Source organism: Chrysemys picta, chromosome 3 (assembly GCF_011386835.1).
Source record: "Chrysemys picta bellii isolate R12L10 chromosome 3, ASM1138683v2, whole genome shotgun sequence".
Lineage (NCBI taxonomy): Eukaryota > Metazoa > Chordata > Testudines > Emydidae > Chrysemys > Chrysemys picta.
This window is the reverse complement of record NC_088793.1, coordinates 124,560,494-124,576,882: the sequence shown is the minus strand read 5'-3', so window position 1 is coordinate 124,576,882 and position 16,389 is coordinate 124,560,494. Positions and strand designations below refer to the sequence as shown.

General features: G+C 40.1%; 1 protein-coding gene across 10 annotated transcripts in view; it reads left to right on the top strand.

Annotated features, from left to right (window-relative positions):
- The window catches only part of PDE10A (phosphodiesterase 10A), a 548,616-nt gene that overhangs the window by 496,784 nt on the left and 35,443 nt on the right, over positions 1–16,389 (top strand). For 8 of the 10 annotated variants that reach the window (XM_065590407.1, XM_065590411.1, XM_065590408.1 and 5 more), the window contains 5 exons: positions 4,201–4,252; positions 9,063–9,205; positions 13,460–13,552; positions 14,144–14,330; positions 15,795–15,937. In XM_065590407.1, coding sequence (XP_065446479.1) covers positions 4,201–4,252; positions 9,063–9,205; positions 13,460–13,552; positions 14,144–14,330; positions 15,795–15,937 — 618 coding nt within the window. Of the gene's footprint in view, positions 1–4,200; positions 4,253–9,062; positions 9,206–9,336; positions 9,488–13,459; positions 13,553–14,143; positions 14,331–15,794; positions 15,938–16,389 lie in introns of those variants that run through there. The other 2 variants (XR_010600146.1, XR_010600145.1) reach the window with 2 other exon arrangements.

The following is a 16,389-nucleotide window of genomic DNA, read 5'->3' as shown; positions in this document are numbered from 1 at the left end:
TACTTTATCAACTTTTATCCTATCCTGTTTACTAGTATATAGATTGTCTTCTTAAATAAATCCTCCCCTAAGGGCTGTATCTCTCCAAATCATATGCTCCTTCACACCTGTTGGCTTTCCCTTAGGCCTTAGTTTAAAAACTCATCTGCGGCCTTTTAAATTTTACATGCCAGCAGTCTGGTTCCATTTTGGTTTAGGTGGAACCCATCCTTCCTGTATAAAATTCTCTTTTCCTCAAAGATTCCAAGTTATTAATAAACCTAAACCTGTTCTCCCAACACCATCATCTCATCCATGTATTGAAACCCTGGAGTTCTGTCTATCTAGCTGGCCCTGAGCATGGAACTGGAAGCATTTCACAGAATACTACTGTAGAGGTCCTGGTCTTTACTCTCTTACCTATCAGCCAAAATTTGGCCTCCAGGATTTCTCTCCTACCTTTCACTTTGTCACTGGTATCTACAGGTACAATGACCACCAGTTCCTTCCCAGCACCGCACATACATCTATCTAGATGTCTCGAGAAGCCTGCAACCTTCACACCTGGCAGGCAATTCACCATGCAGGTCTTCTGGTCATCACAAACCCAACTATCTGTATTTCTCCAAGGACCATGAGTGGTAACTGCACGACTCAGTGGTATGAAGTATCTTTCAGCAATGGACATTACCATTGTGGGAGCTCTTTGCATCTCAGGGGAACCTGAAGTTCTGAGGAAGACCAAACAAGAGAGAGAGAGAGATGATTATCCTGATTACTCCCCAGTGGCCTAGACAGTTCTGGTTTTTGAGCATTCTCCAGATGGCCTCAAGCCCTTGTGTCCATATTCACTTCTTCCCAGACCTACTGACTCAAGATGAAGGCAGAATCAAACACTCCAATCCAGTATTCCTCCATCTAACAATATGTTATTTAGCTGGATGACGGACATAGAAAAGGCACATTAAGTGGCAGTACAATCCTTAGCAATAGTAGGAAAGATTCCAGAAGAAAACACTATGCCACAAAATGGAAAAGAAATTCTCTACCTGAGGCAAACATTGGTGAATACCTTCAGAAACTTTTGAAATCCCTACTATTTTAGACTAGCTCCTCTCTTGAAAAACATGATTATCCCTCAGCTCTTTGCATGTTCATGTGGTGGCTTTTAGCAGTTTTCAGCCTCTAGTGGGAAGCCCTCCAGTCTTCACCCATCCTACCACAGGAAGGATTTAAAGGGCTTATCAGAACCTTTCCTCCAGTGCTGAGACCCACCCTAACATGGAACATCCAATCTTTTCTTATCAGCACTGATGAAGACCCCATTTGAACCATTAGTTTCATCCTCATTCACACATCTCTCGATGAAGGTGGCCTTTCTCATGGCAATCTCCTCAGGAAGAAGAGTCAGTAAGCTGAATGCTCTTATAGCTGACCATCCATGTATGGTCTTCCATGAGGATAAGGATTTCCTGACTTTAGGATGTAGTCTCCTAAAGTAATCTGGGAATTCCATCTGAACCAAGTCATACACTCACCTGTCTTCTATCCAAATGCCCATGTCACTAGAGAGGACATAATACTCCACTCTCTGGATGTTCGCCAAGCCCTGGTCTTTTACCTACAGGGACGAAGCCCCTTAGAAAATCTCCCAAACTGATTGTTTTCTTTGCCAAATACATGAGAAGAGAAGCTGCCTCTTTATAGAGATTTTGGTCTGAATCCTGATACATTACAAACTATCAGTGACTACTCCCCCTCAGGTGGTGAGAGCCATTCAACCAGAACCCAGGTTACCTCAGTAGCCTCACTTTGAGACATCCTTCTAGATATCTACCAAGTGGCAACATGGAGCTCCATCTGTACCTTTGTTAGACATTTTGCCCTGGTACAGGCTTCTATAGCAGAAGCCTCTTGGTTTAGCAGTCCTTCAATATGTGGTACAGCAGCATCCCTTGCACTGTCCTCCTCAATGAATACTGCTTATACGTCACCTCAGGTAGAATACACATAAGGACAACCACTTGAAGAAGAAGAAGAAGAAGAAGAAAAGATTATTTACCTGTACATTAATTGGAGTTCTTTGAGATATGTGGTCTGTATTGCACTACCTGCCCTCCGTTCCCTCTGGTGCAGAGCCTTATCCCAGGGCTATCCACAGTAGAAAGGTAACTGGAGAGGCAGGCAGTCCTCACTGCCCCTTATGCCCTCGATTTGGAGTATGAGGGAGGAGAAGGGCGCAAGCATGAACCAGTGGATACAGCTAGCAAAAGTTTTCTGATATCAAGAACATGCAGTACATGCATAACTCAAGTGGAATACAGATAGCGACCACACATCTCAAAGAACTCCAGTTACTGTGCAGGTAAGTAACATCTCCTTAATCTGAAGAAACACCAGCTGCAGCACAAAGGGTTGATGCCTTGTCTAGAATAATATAGTAAATTCAAGGGCTGTGTGGATGAAGTCTTTCCATTGTCTTTGTGATGATGACAGAGAGTATCCAAGACTATTTTATTTTCCCAGATGCCTTGTCATACTTACAATTTAAAAAAAATATCTGGCCCTCTGTCTTACTATGAGAATACAGCAGTGTGGGTCAGCTTCTCTAGTGAGGGGGCTTCTGAGCTTGAGGGGGAACTTTGCCCTAAATGGGGAGTGCAGGTGGTGTTTACACTACTGCTTTCCCCAGAATTTAATTTCTGCCAGGACTCAGTGTGTTTTCTGTCACCCAAGCCCCTCCCTCACCAGCACCACCCATTTCTGCACTGGCATTCCCTAATGCCCCCATTGGTGCAGGTATTTTCCACTGTTGTGCCTCCACCCAACCAAGCAGACTTTGTGCTACTAGTCTGTACTGACAGAACCTGCTGTAAAACTCGGGAAGAATCAAGGCCTACCTGTTTTAGGATCAGGTGGCCTGCTACATCTGACAGATTACCCTAATGTTGTATGCAGAGTAGTTGTAGCTGTGTCAGTTCCAGGGTATTAGAGAGACAAGATGGGTGAGGTAATATCTTTTAATGGATCACCTTCTGTTGGTGAAGAAGAGCTCGGTGTGGCTCAAAAGCTTGTCTGTCTCACCAACAGAAGTTGGTCCAATAAAAGATATTACCTCATCCATCTTGTATCTCTAGATTACGCTAAAACCTTCTAAAAGCACCTGTGGCTTTAATATTTTAATGCTGGGAATTTTATAGGTAAATAAATATGATTCATCATATCAGTGATTAGGATTATCACTGTCTGCAGAAAAATTTATTTCACCCACAAAACTAGGAACTCATGTAGTGACAACTGTCCAAGCAGTTGCAGGTAAAGGGCTTGCACTAGCAACAAAATAATATGAATTGCCTTTAAAAATGGTCTGTACTTTATATTTTATAGAAAGCAGGTTTCCAATTCATTGAGCAAATTGTTGACACGCAGTGTTACTGGGATATTTTCTGTACGGTTTTAGAATGGGTACAGAATACAAATGCTCCACATTTCATGCAGTCACTGGAAATGCAAAATTAATTTATTATATATTTCTTTCCCCCTGGACCCAACACAAAGGGAGCTGTATATGTGCTCAAGGCCATGGGACAATGTCTTTTTCTGTCTGTAGGAATGTTGTAATCCAAAGTTTATTAAGTCTGGGTATGTGGAAGATTTAGGCTTTTTTTACTAAAAAGTTTGACCTTTAGCTTTCAATACTTTTGACTCTCCTTGGACAATCTCACTTCATAGTGAGAATGAGATCTCCGTTCTTTCTTTGCAACCACAAGGTCAGTCTTTCTCTCCAGCCACACCATGCGATACCTGGGTTAATAAAGAACATTCATTTAAATGTTTTCTAGGTTGTTGCCTCCATCAGGAAAAGTGGTTTAGTATGACATTAATTTTGACAAGTAACCTAATACATAAACCTAATGAAGTATATTTGGAAGCAATTAAATAATACATATGTTAAAGCATTTAATGAGAGAGAGAGCGTTTATAAGGAATACTCACCCTGAAAGGCAGCAAAGTACTGAATCATGTGCTGAAGTGTTTTGCTAAATAGGGGCCTGAAGCAGCATATGGTAGGCTCTCTATTTATTCATTCATTTATTTAATTTATTTATTTTAACAGAGTTGCATGTTTATCCAAAAAGGATTAAAACTTGGAACCTGCCCAAATCCTACAGCAATCTAAATAACATTACTTACTAATTTTTTATCTCTTCTTCTTTACAGAACCTATTTTGATAATATAGTCGCAATAGATTCTCTACTTGAACATATAATGGTAAGCTATCTTTTTTTCATCTTTAAATTTATACATCACATCTGTTAGTCTTCCATTCTCTTTTTTCATTGAAGTAAAGTGTGGCATTGTTGAACCATAGAAGCTGTTTATAATGAGTTCATATGATAGATAAGTTCTGAGGATGGTCTGTAAGGAAATAGTGATAGGGGTCCTCTTGGTTTTATTTATTGCAAAAACTTCATTTCACAGTTTCATAAGTACTGAATTATGGGATCTCTGTGAACTAAATGTTGATCTCAGATTTGCTAGATAAATAGAATATTTGTATATTTGTGTATTTTCTTAGCATTTCAACTTGTTCCTCTGACTGGTACTTTCTACTTTCAAATCACCACACATTGCAATACACTCGTCAAAAAACTCACAAAAATAGCCCTTCTGATTGAAGAGCATTGTCTGTGTGAAGCCATGTGGAAATGGCCAGCATTACCCACAGATAGTTTATCCAATGACATGTGATAGGTACAAAAGAGAGTTGTTACCTCCCAATTAGGACGTAAACCGATTTAGATTCCGCAATTACAGAGTGGCACAGTCAGTCACAGAACATTATGGCAGCAATTAAAGCTGGTTGCATCGTAATAACTAACAGATTATTTAGTCAATGGATTTCCCTTTTTTTTTAGTTCATAAACCGATCACAATTTTCTTGAATTTATTCATTATTCAGAATGATTCATTGAACATATCTGCAAATAAATTTGCCTGTAGATTGTTTGCTGAGTGTTTGAATGTGAGCGGTGGTGTTTAGTTTTGGACAAACATGTTGAATAATATGGTTCTCTTCCTTGATTGAATGAGTGTAAATAAGAGTCAGTTTTCTAATGAGTGCTTGAAGTTTTACCAATTTAAAAATCGCTATCAAACAATACTCTCCAATGTTTGCCGTAATCTTATCAGTGAACTTTTTAGCTAGAATCTTCACAGAAAGTATGCACACCAACAGTGCAAACCATGTCGATGCAAATTAGTTTAGAAATTCAAATCAATATTCAGGAGAAATATTTTGCAGTCTTAGTTGAATCTAGGTACTACACAGACAAGAATTGCTCTCTTCAATGCACAAGAAACATTCCTCAGTTTCAGCAGCTTTGTCTATTCTCATTTACACAAATTGCTTCACAACATTGTTTAACATTTAAAAGCACTGTGGTAACATAATACACAGAACTTAATGACAGATAATGATATTCTTCTCTGTGAACAGTCACCAAGTAGAACACACACATGGCAATGCAATATGCTTATTCTTTCATCTTCCTTCCCAACACCTGCTCTCTCAGCATTCTGCTGCACAACCTGCATTGATGCTTCACAGTCAACTTCCTTTGAAGTCTGTGCCAATTGGCTTCTTCTGGGTCTAGCAGAAAGAGAAGAATGGATCTGCTAGTTTGTGCATCCACTGCAATTCTACTGGAGACTAGTTGTATCATTTCTGTGACTCACCCTATCTCCTAGAGTGAGAGAACAGCAAGAATCAATCTCCTCTCTCCAGTCCACCTCCTGGAGATTACAATGAAAGCTTTTGATGGTTCTCGCACTAATAATAGTACCATTTCTCTGCTTGTTTGTCTTTATATCTTTGTTTCTTTCTTATTCGAACTCCTTAGTGAATTTAGTGGAGTAAAAGGTGCCTGATTGGGAGCACCTGAAAATAAAGGTCTTTCTTCATCCACAGAAGTGGTGCAGTGTGGGGAACAGTAGTGCAAGTTTCCCCACACACTGCCTCACTAATGTGTTTCAGTACTATTCTGAAGGCTCTGCCCTAAGGGGAGAGATGATAGGTTGGTCCCCTTCAGTCCTTGGCCTCCCTATTACTCTATTTACAAGGGTACCTTTTGTGATTGTGTCACCTGCCAGTCACTGTCAAGCTGGGTTGGATTTGAGCCAATGACCTAGTGAAGAAAGGCTTTGCCAAACCCATTAGGCATCTACTCCATAAACAGTAGTATTTTAAGCAGGCCAGTCTTACAAAAATAGGTCATGACATAAGATAAATGACCCCATCCTTCAAGAGTTGAATGTATTAGAACACAATGCCTTGTGATCTGTTTTAAAATATTGATGCTTTACAAAGCACCTGATATGGTTTCAGAAGGTACATAGGGAAACCTCCCTTACTGTTATCCCAGGAATTGCCAAAGTAGTTTTAAATAGTTCCTCTGGTTTGAATGAATAAAGGAATAATGGGAATGGCTACACTTTTTAATGAACTCCCACATGGAGAAAAGATACCTTGGGCCTGACTCTCAGCCTGCCATCTGCCCCTCTTGCATCAGTCTGGTGGCACGGAGCCAGAACACAGCTGGATCTCTCCAGCTGGGGATTTTTCTAGCATGAGGGGAGCCTTCAGCTGTGTAGCTTAGTTCTACACGGGTTGCAGCGTAAAGGGTAGGGTATAGAAAGTATGACAGGACTGCTGTGATCCAGTCCCTGGCTGGCAGTCGGTACCTTGTGTGCCACAGGTAGTTGGCATAGAATTAGCCCCAGAGTCAGGGAGCCACACACAGATTCTTTGCAACCCAGGCTGAGTCCAGTGCACATTGGTACAGATGAGAACCTGACACAATATTTTTATATCTTGCTATTATTTATGACAAAAACGGCACTTTTGCTTCTTTAGAAATATAAGCTAACTTCAGAATCCTAGCATTCTTGAGTATGTATTTAACACACACACACACAGGATATTTTAACAAAACTCATGCACACAAATGTAGAGTTCTTAAAATCTGAGATTAAGGTCTGGCTCTTTTGTCTGCTGTAAATGAACATATCTAGGGGTATTCTTCACAATGGCAGAGCAAATGAGAAAAAAAAAGAATCAGGTGTGTTTGTGTTTTGTCTAGCTGAAATAATCATGATTAGAGCATTCCATTTTGGGAATGTTTCCTAAAGTCCAGTTTTGATTTTATTTTTCGCATCCTTTTAAAAATCTGGTTGGGATTGTTACTGATGGATTTCACATGTCTATGTGTCTCCTGGAGAAGCTTGAAACTGTGTGTATGCAAACCTTTATATTAGTAGTACACCTCTACCTCGATATAACGCTGTCCTCGGGAGCCAAAAAATCTTACCGCGTTATAGGTGAAACCGCATTATATCGAACTTGCTTTGATCTGCCGGAGTGCGCTGCCCCACCCTCCCCCGGAGCTCTGCTTTATCGCATTATATCCAAATTCGTCTTATATTGGGTCGCCTTATATCGGGGTAGAGGTGTATAAGGAGAGAGCACACCCCCTATACACATGCTTTTGTGATCTATATTTTCAGATGTCAGAATATAATTTATGTAATATATACGGTAGCATTAAATCCTGTGACTTCATAACAAGATGACTACTATGCTACACAATCCATTTGAAAAATATTCTATAAAGTCTTCTTTTACTTCAGCTGGAATCATACGTTTGGATAGTCTCTGTACATTGCTCTCTCTCTCTTCTTTTTTTAGTTGCTGCAAACTAATTTTCTGAAAAGTGACCCCCACAGAGTAGTGTGTGGGAAGTGTTAACCTGTTCTCATTTGAAGTGAGAGGAGGAATTCAGAGATGAGATTTTTGCTGTGTCCTTAGGTCACACTGTTGGGCCTGGATATTTCAGGACTCTTAGAAAAGGATATGCATTGTGTACTTGAGTCAACCAAAAGTACTTTTGGACTTTATGCATAAAGTTATTTTTCAAGGCTTCTGCAGATGGGAAGTTTGGTGTATTTTGGGCTAAACTGTGCCCTTATGAGCTACAATATCATATACGCAAGAGGGATTGCGTTTCATATGCTCAAGAGTTAGCTCTTAATCCCAGAATTTTCTTGCTCTTTATAGTACAGAAGTAACCCAGGTAAGCACTTTAAGAGTTAAGCATATTATTATTTTCAGACAATAAATATTTATCTGGCTTATTTAAAATGTGGAGAATTTTAATCTTGAGAAAACACTCTGAACCCCAAAGGTTTTGAAGTCTCTCTGTCTTTGGGGGCAAGGACTGTCATTTATTATATGTCTGTTCAGTGCCTAACACAGAGGGGTCCCAATCTGACTGAGGCATCTAAATGCTGCCACAATACAAAAAATGCTATTAATGATAAATAAACTAAAGGATGTAAGAAAGCAAGGACTTATCTTGCTTATTTTATAAAAAAAAAGGGGGGGGAGGGAAGAAATGTCAGAAAAATCTCATCAAGCTCTAATTTTAAAGTAAGACGCAGCGATGCTTCTCTCTTTGGCCTCAAAGCACATTTTGATAGGTGCACCTAGCTGTAATGATATAGTGACTGGTCAGTCTGCGTTTCCATTAGGGACATTGTTTATTCAGAGTTTTAGAAGTCGTAATGCCCATAAAATGTTCTTTGATATTGTTGTATCTTCAAATCTATTAAAGTACAGTAATTGAAAGTAAATCATTTTAAAAAGTAGGGAAAAGGTTGTCAGTCCAAAAGCAAGGACTTTGTACCCACAAAATACCCCGCTTCAATGGAGACCCATTTTTCTCCTTGTACATCACCCACTGGAGCATCTAAAAAAAACCCTGACTTTTTAAATTTAAATGTTAAAACTGTAAATGACAACTTGATTTAAATAAATTATTGTATAAAACAAAAACATTATTTTTGTGTGTTAAGTTGTAGCCTAAATTGTTTTAGTTGAGGAAACTTCTGGAAAATGCTTTCTCTATTAGAAAAGCTGGCAGAACTTTCATATTCGAAGGGTCTACCTTCATGAACAGATTAGTGACTAAAGTTCACCTGAACCTCATGATGGTTAATCTTAGTTTTGTTCTTTTGTCTATAGATATATGCAAAAAACCTGGTGAATGCAGACCGCTGTGCACTCTTCCAGGTTGATCACAAGAACAAGGAACTGTATTCAGACCTTTTTGATATTGGAGAGGAGAAGGAGGGGAAACCCGTCTTCAAGAAGACCAAAGAAATAAGGTAGGAACAGCAGAAGAATTCAATTTAATTCTAACTAGCGATGTGCAGGTATCTTGTTACCCAGTGTCTGTGCCTACTTGCAGGTGCCTACCCTGACAATACTTGTCATACTGTGATATCATTCCCACCAGGACCCGCCTCCAGAAGGTAGTACTTCTGGGAATGACATTGCAGTGCCATCGAAACAGCGTCTCTGAAGCTATAACGTCACTCCTGGAAATGCCGTCTTCCGGAGGCGGTCCTTTTGGAAATCATGTTGGAAAAAAACACAGGTGCTCCAAGGTAGGTAAAGGAGCAGGTGTTAAATTAAACCCCCTTATCTACAGTTCTGCAAGTACAAGACATTTATTGGCGTTCCCAAGATCAATCTAAATGTGACCTGTTCTCTCAAACACATGCAAAGTAGGAAAATTATAGTGGGTAATTCTGGTTGGGGAATCAGGCATTGCCAGTAACAACTGGTCAGATCCAATCAATCCTTTTAAGGTGGGCAATCCATTTACTCTTAGTTTAGTGTCTCCTTGCCTCGCCTGATATGATGAACCTGGACTTCATTCTGATGTGAATAATTGTGATTTTAAAGTGCACTTGAATTGGTCAATTTTAAGTTTTGCACTGGCGTGGAAGGTTACACAAGCTTCTATGAGTATTTTTAAAACAGATGCATCATCTACATGGTACAAATTGCCTCATTAATGTGTACATTTTACACATACACCCCTCCTTAGTGGAAAAAACAGCCAGAATAACAAGGTAACTTTTAAATATTTCAGTTTTTGGAGAGAATGATAATTTATATAATGCCTTTTGTCCAGGAAAATCCCTAATGGATATAGGTTGAGATTTTTCAAAGCAGGGTAGGGGATTTGGGTCCACATTGTTTTATAGTTAGTGAAAAATGTGTGACTAAATCCCATGAAGTACTTCAAAACCTTTCAAACATAAAATACACACAGCTCTTCACTCAGCAGTGACATTCTAAAATGGTTTATTCAATTGTTCCTTTGTATCTTTAAAGTTATAGTATCAGATATGGTTCATAAGGGAATGTAAGTCAGATTCCCTTACTCTCAATGGGACTCACATAGGCTGATGTTTATTCTTTCTTACTACATTGTATACGTGAGCATAATGGAGTCTACACTGGTGCAGTTTATATACTAAGGAGCAAGAAGATGGTGTAAATTAAAGAAGGAGGTGACCTACTTACAATTTCTTACACCCTCCTGATAATTGATTTTCTTGTTTACAGTCCTCTCATCTGTCCCCTCAGTGTGAGAATTACACAAATTTTGACTTTGACTGTAAGGGAGTGTGAGGCAAATTCGGGGGTGATGTATAAGGCTCTGAAAAGGGCAACAAAAATGATTGGGGTATGGAACGGCTTCCGTATGAGGAGAGATTAATAAGACTGAGACTTTTCAGCTTGGAAAAGAGACGGCTAAGGGGAGATATGATTGAAGTCTATACATTCATGACTGGTGTAGAGTAAGTAGATAAAGAAGTGTTGTTTACTACTTCTCATAACACCAAAGAACTAGGTGTCACCAAATGAAATTAATAGGCAGCAGGTTTAAAACAAATAAAAGGAAGTATTTCTTCACACAATGCACAGTCAACCCGTGGAACTCCTTGCCAGTGGATGTTACGAAGGCCAAGACCATAACAGGGTTCAAAAAATAACTAGATAAATTCATGGAGGATAGGTCCATCAATGGCTATTAGCCAGGATGGGCAGGAATGATGTCCCTACCCTCTGTTTACCAGAAACTGGGAATGAGTGACAGGGGATGAATCACTTGATGATTACCTGAAGAAGTGAGGTTCTTACCCACGAAAGCTTATGCTCCCAGTACTTCTGTTAGTCTCAAAGGTGCCACAGGACCCTCTGTTGCTTTTTGATGATTACCTGTTCTGTTCATTCCCTTTGGGGCACCTGGCACTGGCTACTGTCGGAAAACAGGATACTGGGCTAGATGGACCTTTGGTCTGACCCAGTAGGGTCATTCTTATGTTCTTATGAAAAGACTGTAACATATACATTTGCAAGAGGGTAAGAGTTTGTCTGAAGTAGTCTGAATTGGTATAATGCTGTAATTGGTGTACATATTGTGGGGACAGGCAGAAGAAGATATAGCATACACCAACTTAAACTTCTTATAGACATACAGTAGAACCTAAGAGTTATGAACACCTGGGGAATGGAGGTTGTTTGTAACTGAACAAAACGTTATGGTGGTTCTTACAGCTGAATGTTGACTTAATACAGCTTTGAAACTTTGCTATACAGAAGAAAAATGAAACAAGCACAGAAACAGTTTCCTTACCCTGTCAAATCTTTTTATAAACATTTGCTTTTTTTCTTAGTAATTTACATTTAACACAGTACTGTACTGTATTTGCTTCCAAATGAGGTGTGTGGTTGACTGGTCAGTTCATAACTCTGCGTTTCTACTGTACTGAGTAAAATCCTGGCCCTAATGAAGTCAATGGGAGTTTTGCAATAGATTTCAGTGGAGCCAGGATTTACCCACTTAGACTAACATCTGTGTGTGGCCCATCTTTGAGCGTCTCTGCTTATTTCACCCATGCCTCCTTTAAATTATAGAAGCCAGAAGTGTTTTATGTTGAAGAATGATCCCAATTATTTTCTTGTAATAATATTGACTGCAGGATTTGTATGATTCAACTCTAGTATGCTTCATGCATTTGTTTTCATTGTGGAAGGTCTACAAGATTCTGTCAGTAATAGTGCATCTTAGCTTGCTGTAAAATGAAATGTATCCATGAGATTCATTCATAAAATAGCATGGATATAAGAGATGCAATTGATAAGTTGTAAAGTAAACTGATAACTTAAACACAAGTCATCAGACTGCACAAATGTAATTGAATGTAATGAAGATGAATTAGAAATAACCTCTAATCTTATTATGGACAGCAATCCTTATTGAACCAAAATGATTGTAGTATGGGACTTTTTTTAGCTCTATATCAGGGGTGGGCAAACTACGGCCTACGGGTTGGATGCGGCCTGCCAGCCATTTTAATCCAGCCCTCGAGCTCCCGCTGAGGAGTGGGGTTTGGGGCTTGTCCTGCGACAGCTGGGGAGCAGGGTCGGGGGCTGCTCCACGCAGCTCCAGGAAGCAGCAGCATGGCCCCGCTCTGCTCCTACACTTAGGGGCAGCCAGGGGTTCTGCTCTGCATGCTGCCCCTGCCATAGGTGCCGCCCCTGCAGCTCCCTTTGCCTGGGAACCACGGCCAATGGGAGCTGCAGGGACGGTGCCTGTGGACGGGGCAGTGTGCAGAGCCACCTGGCCATGCCTCCACATAGGAGCCAGAGAAGGGACATGCCGCTGCTTCCGGGAGCTGCTTCAGGTAAGTGCTGCCCGGAGCCTGCACCCCTGAGCCTCCCCCCGTGCCCCAACCCCCTGCACCAGCCCTGATCCCCCTCCTGCCCTCCAAACCCTCGATCCCAGCCTGGAGCACCCTCCTGCACCGCAAGCCTCTCATCCCCAGCCCCAGCCCCAGCCCCAGCCCAGAGCCTGCATCCCCAACCAGAGCCCTCACCCCCCCAAGCCCCTGCCCCAGCCCTGATCCCCCTCCCGCATGCCGAACCCCTCTGTCCCAGCCCGGAGCACCCTCCTGCACCCCAAACCCATCATCTCCAGCCCCACCCCAGAGCCCACACCCCCAATCAGAACCTGTACCTCTTCCCACACCCCAATCCCCTGCCCCAGCCCTGATCCCCCTCCTGTGCTCCAAACCCCTCGGTCCCAGCCCGGAGCACCCTCCTACACCCCGAACTCTTCATCCCCAGTCTCACCCCAGACCCTGCACCTCCTCCCCCTTGCACTCAACCCCAGCCCAGAGCCCCCCCCCACACCCTAACTCCTCATTTCTGGCCCCACCCTGGAGCCCGCACCCCCATGAGAGCCCTCACACCCCTCCCGCACCCCAACCCCAATTTTGTGAGTATTCATAGCCCACCATACAATTTCTATTCCCAGATGTGGCTCTCGGGCCAAAAAGTTTGCCCACCCTTGCTCTATATCCATATAAAATATTTTCAGTAGATATCTATAGTATTCTTTACAATTCCTTCTTGTATTTCAAGAATTTTATCCTTACAAAAAACAAAATTAAGCTGGTTTGGACTGAAGGTACATTTGTATGTTTAGGGTAGTCTACAATGAAAAAATGTTTATTCAAACTGTTCATATGCTGATCGACATGTTTCTTTAATATGTGCAGATTTTCTATTGAGAAAGGAATAGCGGGTCAGGTAGCAAGAACAGGTGAAGTCCTTAACATTCCTGATGCCTATGCAGATCCACGCTTTAACAGGTAAGACATTCTTTAGTTACAGCTAGGACAGGAAAAAACAAAATAGCTAGCTTTTTACTTAATGTTCCACTCAAATTTTAAAGACATTATCAATTGATTAGTACGTTTTCATGGAATTAAGGGGTCCTGATGAAGAGACAAACTTGAAATATTTATTTTCAGAGCATTCAATCTGATCTTGTGACTGTATTCTATTAAAACGATTTTGATTCTGTTTTACCAAATAATTGAAGAAGCATTAGTTATTTTGTTCTAGATAGAAGTTTGCACAGCTGGATGGACTATTGCTCCTTGTACATTAAAAACCTTAACTCAATCTGATTGGTTTAGAAAATAGGTGTATTTCAGTCACTTGATGATCTGCTAAGTCATAAAAATAGAGTTTTTAAAACATTTTCGGTATTTTTATGAATGAGCTGACTTAATTGGCTGAAGTTTTATTTCTCTAATTTTTAAATGTGTATTATAATAATTGATGCATGCATTTAAGTGTTAGATTAGTGAACCCTGTGTATATTTAAATGACATTTCTAGGGAAGAAGGGATGACCATTAATTGTTGTCCTTCTCTTTCTCTTCCCCAACTCTCCAGAGAAGTTGACCTCTACACAGGCTACACAACCAGGAACATTCTGTGCATGCCTATTGTGAGCCGAGGGAGTGTAATAGGCGTTGTGCAGATGGTGAACAAAATAAGTGGAAGTGCCTTCTCTAAAACTGATGAGAACAACTTTAAAATGTTTGCAGTCTTTTGTGCTTTAGCCTTACACTGTGCTAATGTAAGTTTTATCCCCCAAAAGCTTAATATGAAATGTGAAGAAAATAGTTCTGTCAGTTTGGGATTTTATCGATTCTGCTTCATCTTCCAAATCATTAAAATTAATTAATAATTCTGTTTTATTGAGCTAATGGGGCATCAGTAATGTGTTGATTCTTTCACAATAAGGATTTGGTTGATTTCTTCTGAAATAATTGTGCAATTGATATATCTGTTACATACAGCTAATGCAAAACAATATACTCCAGTCAAAGTATGTAGAGCACCACTTAACTCTGTTCAGATATGGTGAATGGACCTGAGTCATTTATTCAGGTTCAGAGTATGTATTTTACACAGTTTACTGCGTGGTGGAGGGAGTGTACTCCAATACCTAGTGTGGAGGGAGTATATCAAATACATTTGAATATACATTTATTTTAACATCCTGGACTTTCCACATATAACTACCCCTGCATCTAGATGAGTGTTGATGCTATTATTTGTGAAAGTAAACCTTTTTTTTTTTAAAGAAAGATAACTGTTCATTTAGAAAGTATAAAAACATTTATAATCATTACCATATAGGTATAAAAATGCAATATTGACCATTACAGAAAGGAACTCAACACATTTTATTGAAGAGAGATATTGTACAATGACATAGTCAGGCCAGAGTCACATAAGAATCCTTTTACAGCACTCTGGCAGTGTAAATGGAAGTAAATTACATTTACACCCACTTTAAGGCCTCTTTAGAGTGGTATAAAGTGGCCTTAGTGTAAATCAGGATCAGGTCCAGTCAAGTCCCTCTATTGGACATGGATCTACCATGTTAGAGGATGAACCCTCAAGGCATGTTCCTCCTGGGGATTTTCTTCAAATGAAGCATAATTCTCTTTACTCGCTTATAATCCATACCATGCCTAATATATTGAATTTCAATCTTTTAATATATAATTGAACTTGTTTTTCCCTAGCGCTGAGTGGTAATTTGTCCATTCTCTGTTGTGAAAAACGCTGTCCCTGAAGCGACAGAGCAAATGCATTACTTGAAAAACTCAGTGGGAGATTGAAAATGTATAGAAAATATTGTTATTTAAATTAGCTCTTTTGGGCCAAATTGTGGCTTGGTTAGCGCAGTGGTGCAAAAGGATTTAGTGTGACCCTTTGTCTGTTCTGCACCTTCTACCCACATCACAGGTAGTAGCAAGGGCATCGAAATAGGCTTTGCAGAGCTGCTACCATTTTGAGTGTCCAGGTTTAGACACCTTAAAGGGAAAGGACCTGATTTTCAGGAGTGCTAAGTTTCCACCTTCGTAAAGCCTGGCTCTTATAAAATGTGTCAGGTCAGGCATCCAAAATAACTAGTGAGTTTTGAAAATGTAAGCCTTTATTCTTAAGAATAAATGTTTGATCTTGAGGGAAACAGGCTTTATCTTTGTAACTGAAGTCCAGTGTTAATGAATAACAATTGTTCTTTCAGATGTACCACAGAATTCGCCATTCGGAGTGTATTTATCGTGTAACCATGGAGAAGCTGTCCTATCACAGTGTTTGTACAGCAGAAGAATGGCAAAATCTCATGAACTGCACACTCCCTACCCACATCTGCAAAGAAATTGAACTGTGAGTCTTTTGTCATTTCAGCAGCAGCTATAACCCGTCTTTTGCTCATAAAGTTAAATTTTCCATGTACAACAGAGCGTTTGTGGAAATTGTTATAAAAGAAACATCCTAAAGCTATCGGGATTGATTTTGAATTTCCTTGCACCTTGTTATATCTATACAAAGTAAGTGTAACCCAGATGTAAAATGTTACCTAATCAGAGAAACATTTTTCATCCATTTTGCACACGTGCAAATAACTATATATTTTGTACAGCAACATTAAATCAAGCCCAAGGAACGTAGAGAAAAAAGTTCTATTAATTAGGCTTTATTTGCATGGGATCTCTGCTATCCTAATCCTACCAGTCCTCCTGTAGTGAATGAGGCTTCCAGGAGAAACCAAGTAAGGGACACCTGACTTTCTAATCATGATTATATATATATATATATATATATATATATGATCATAT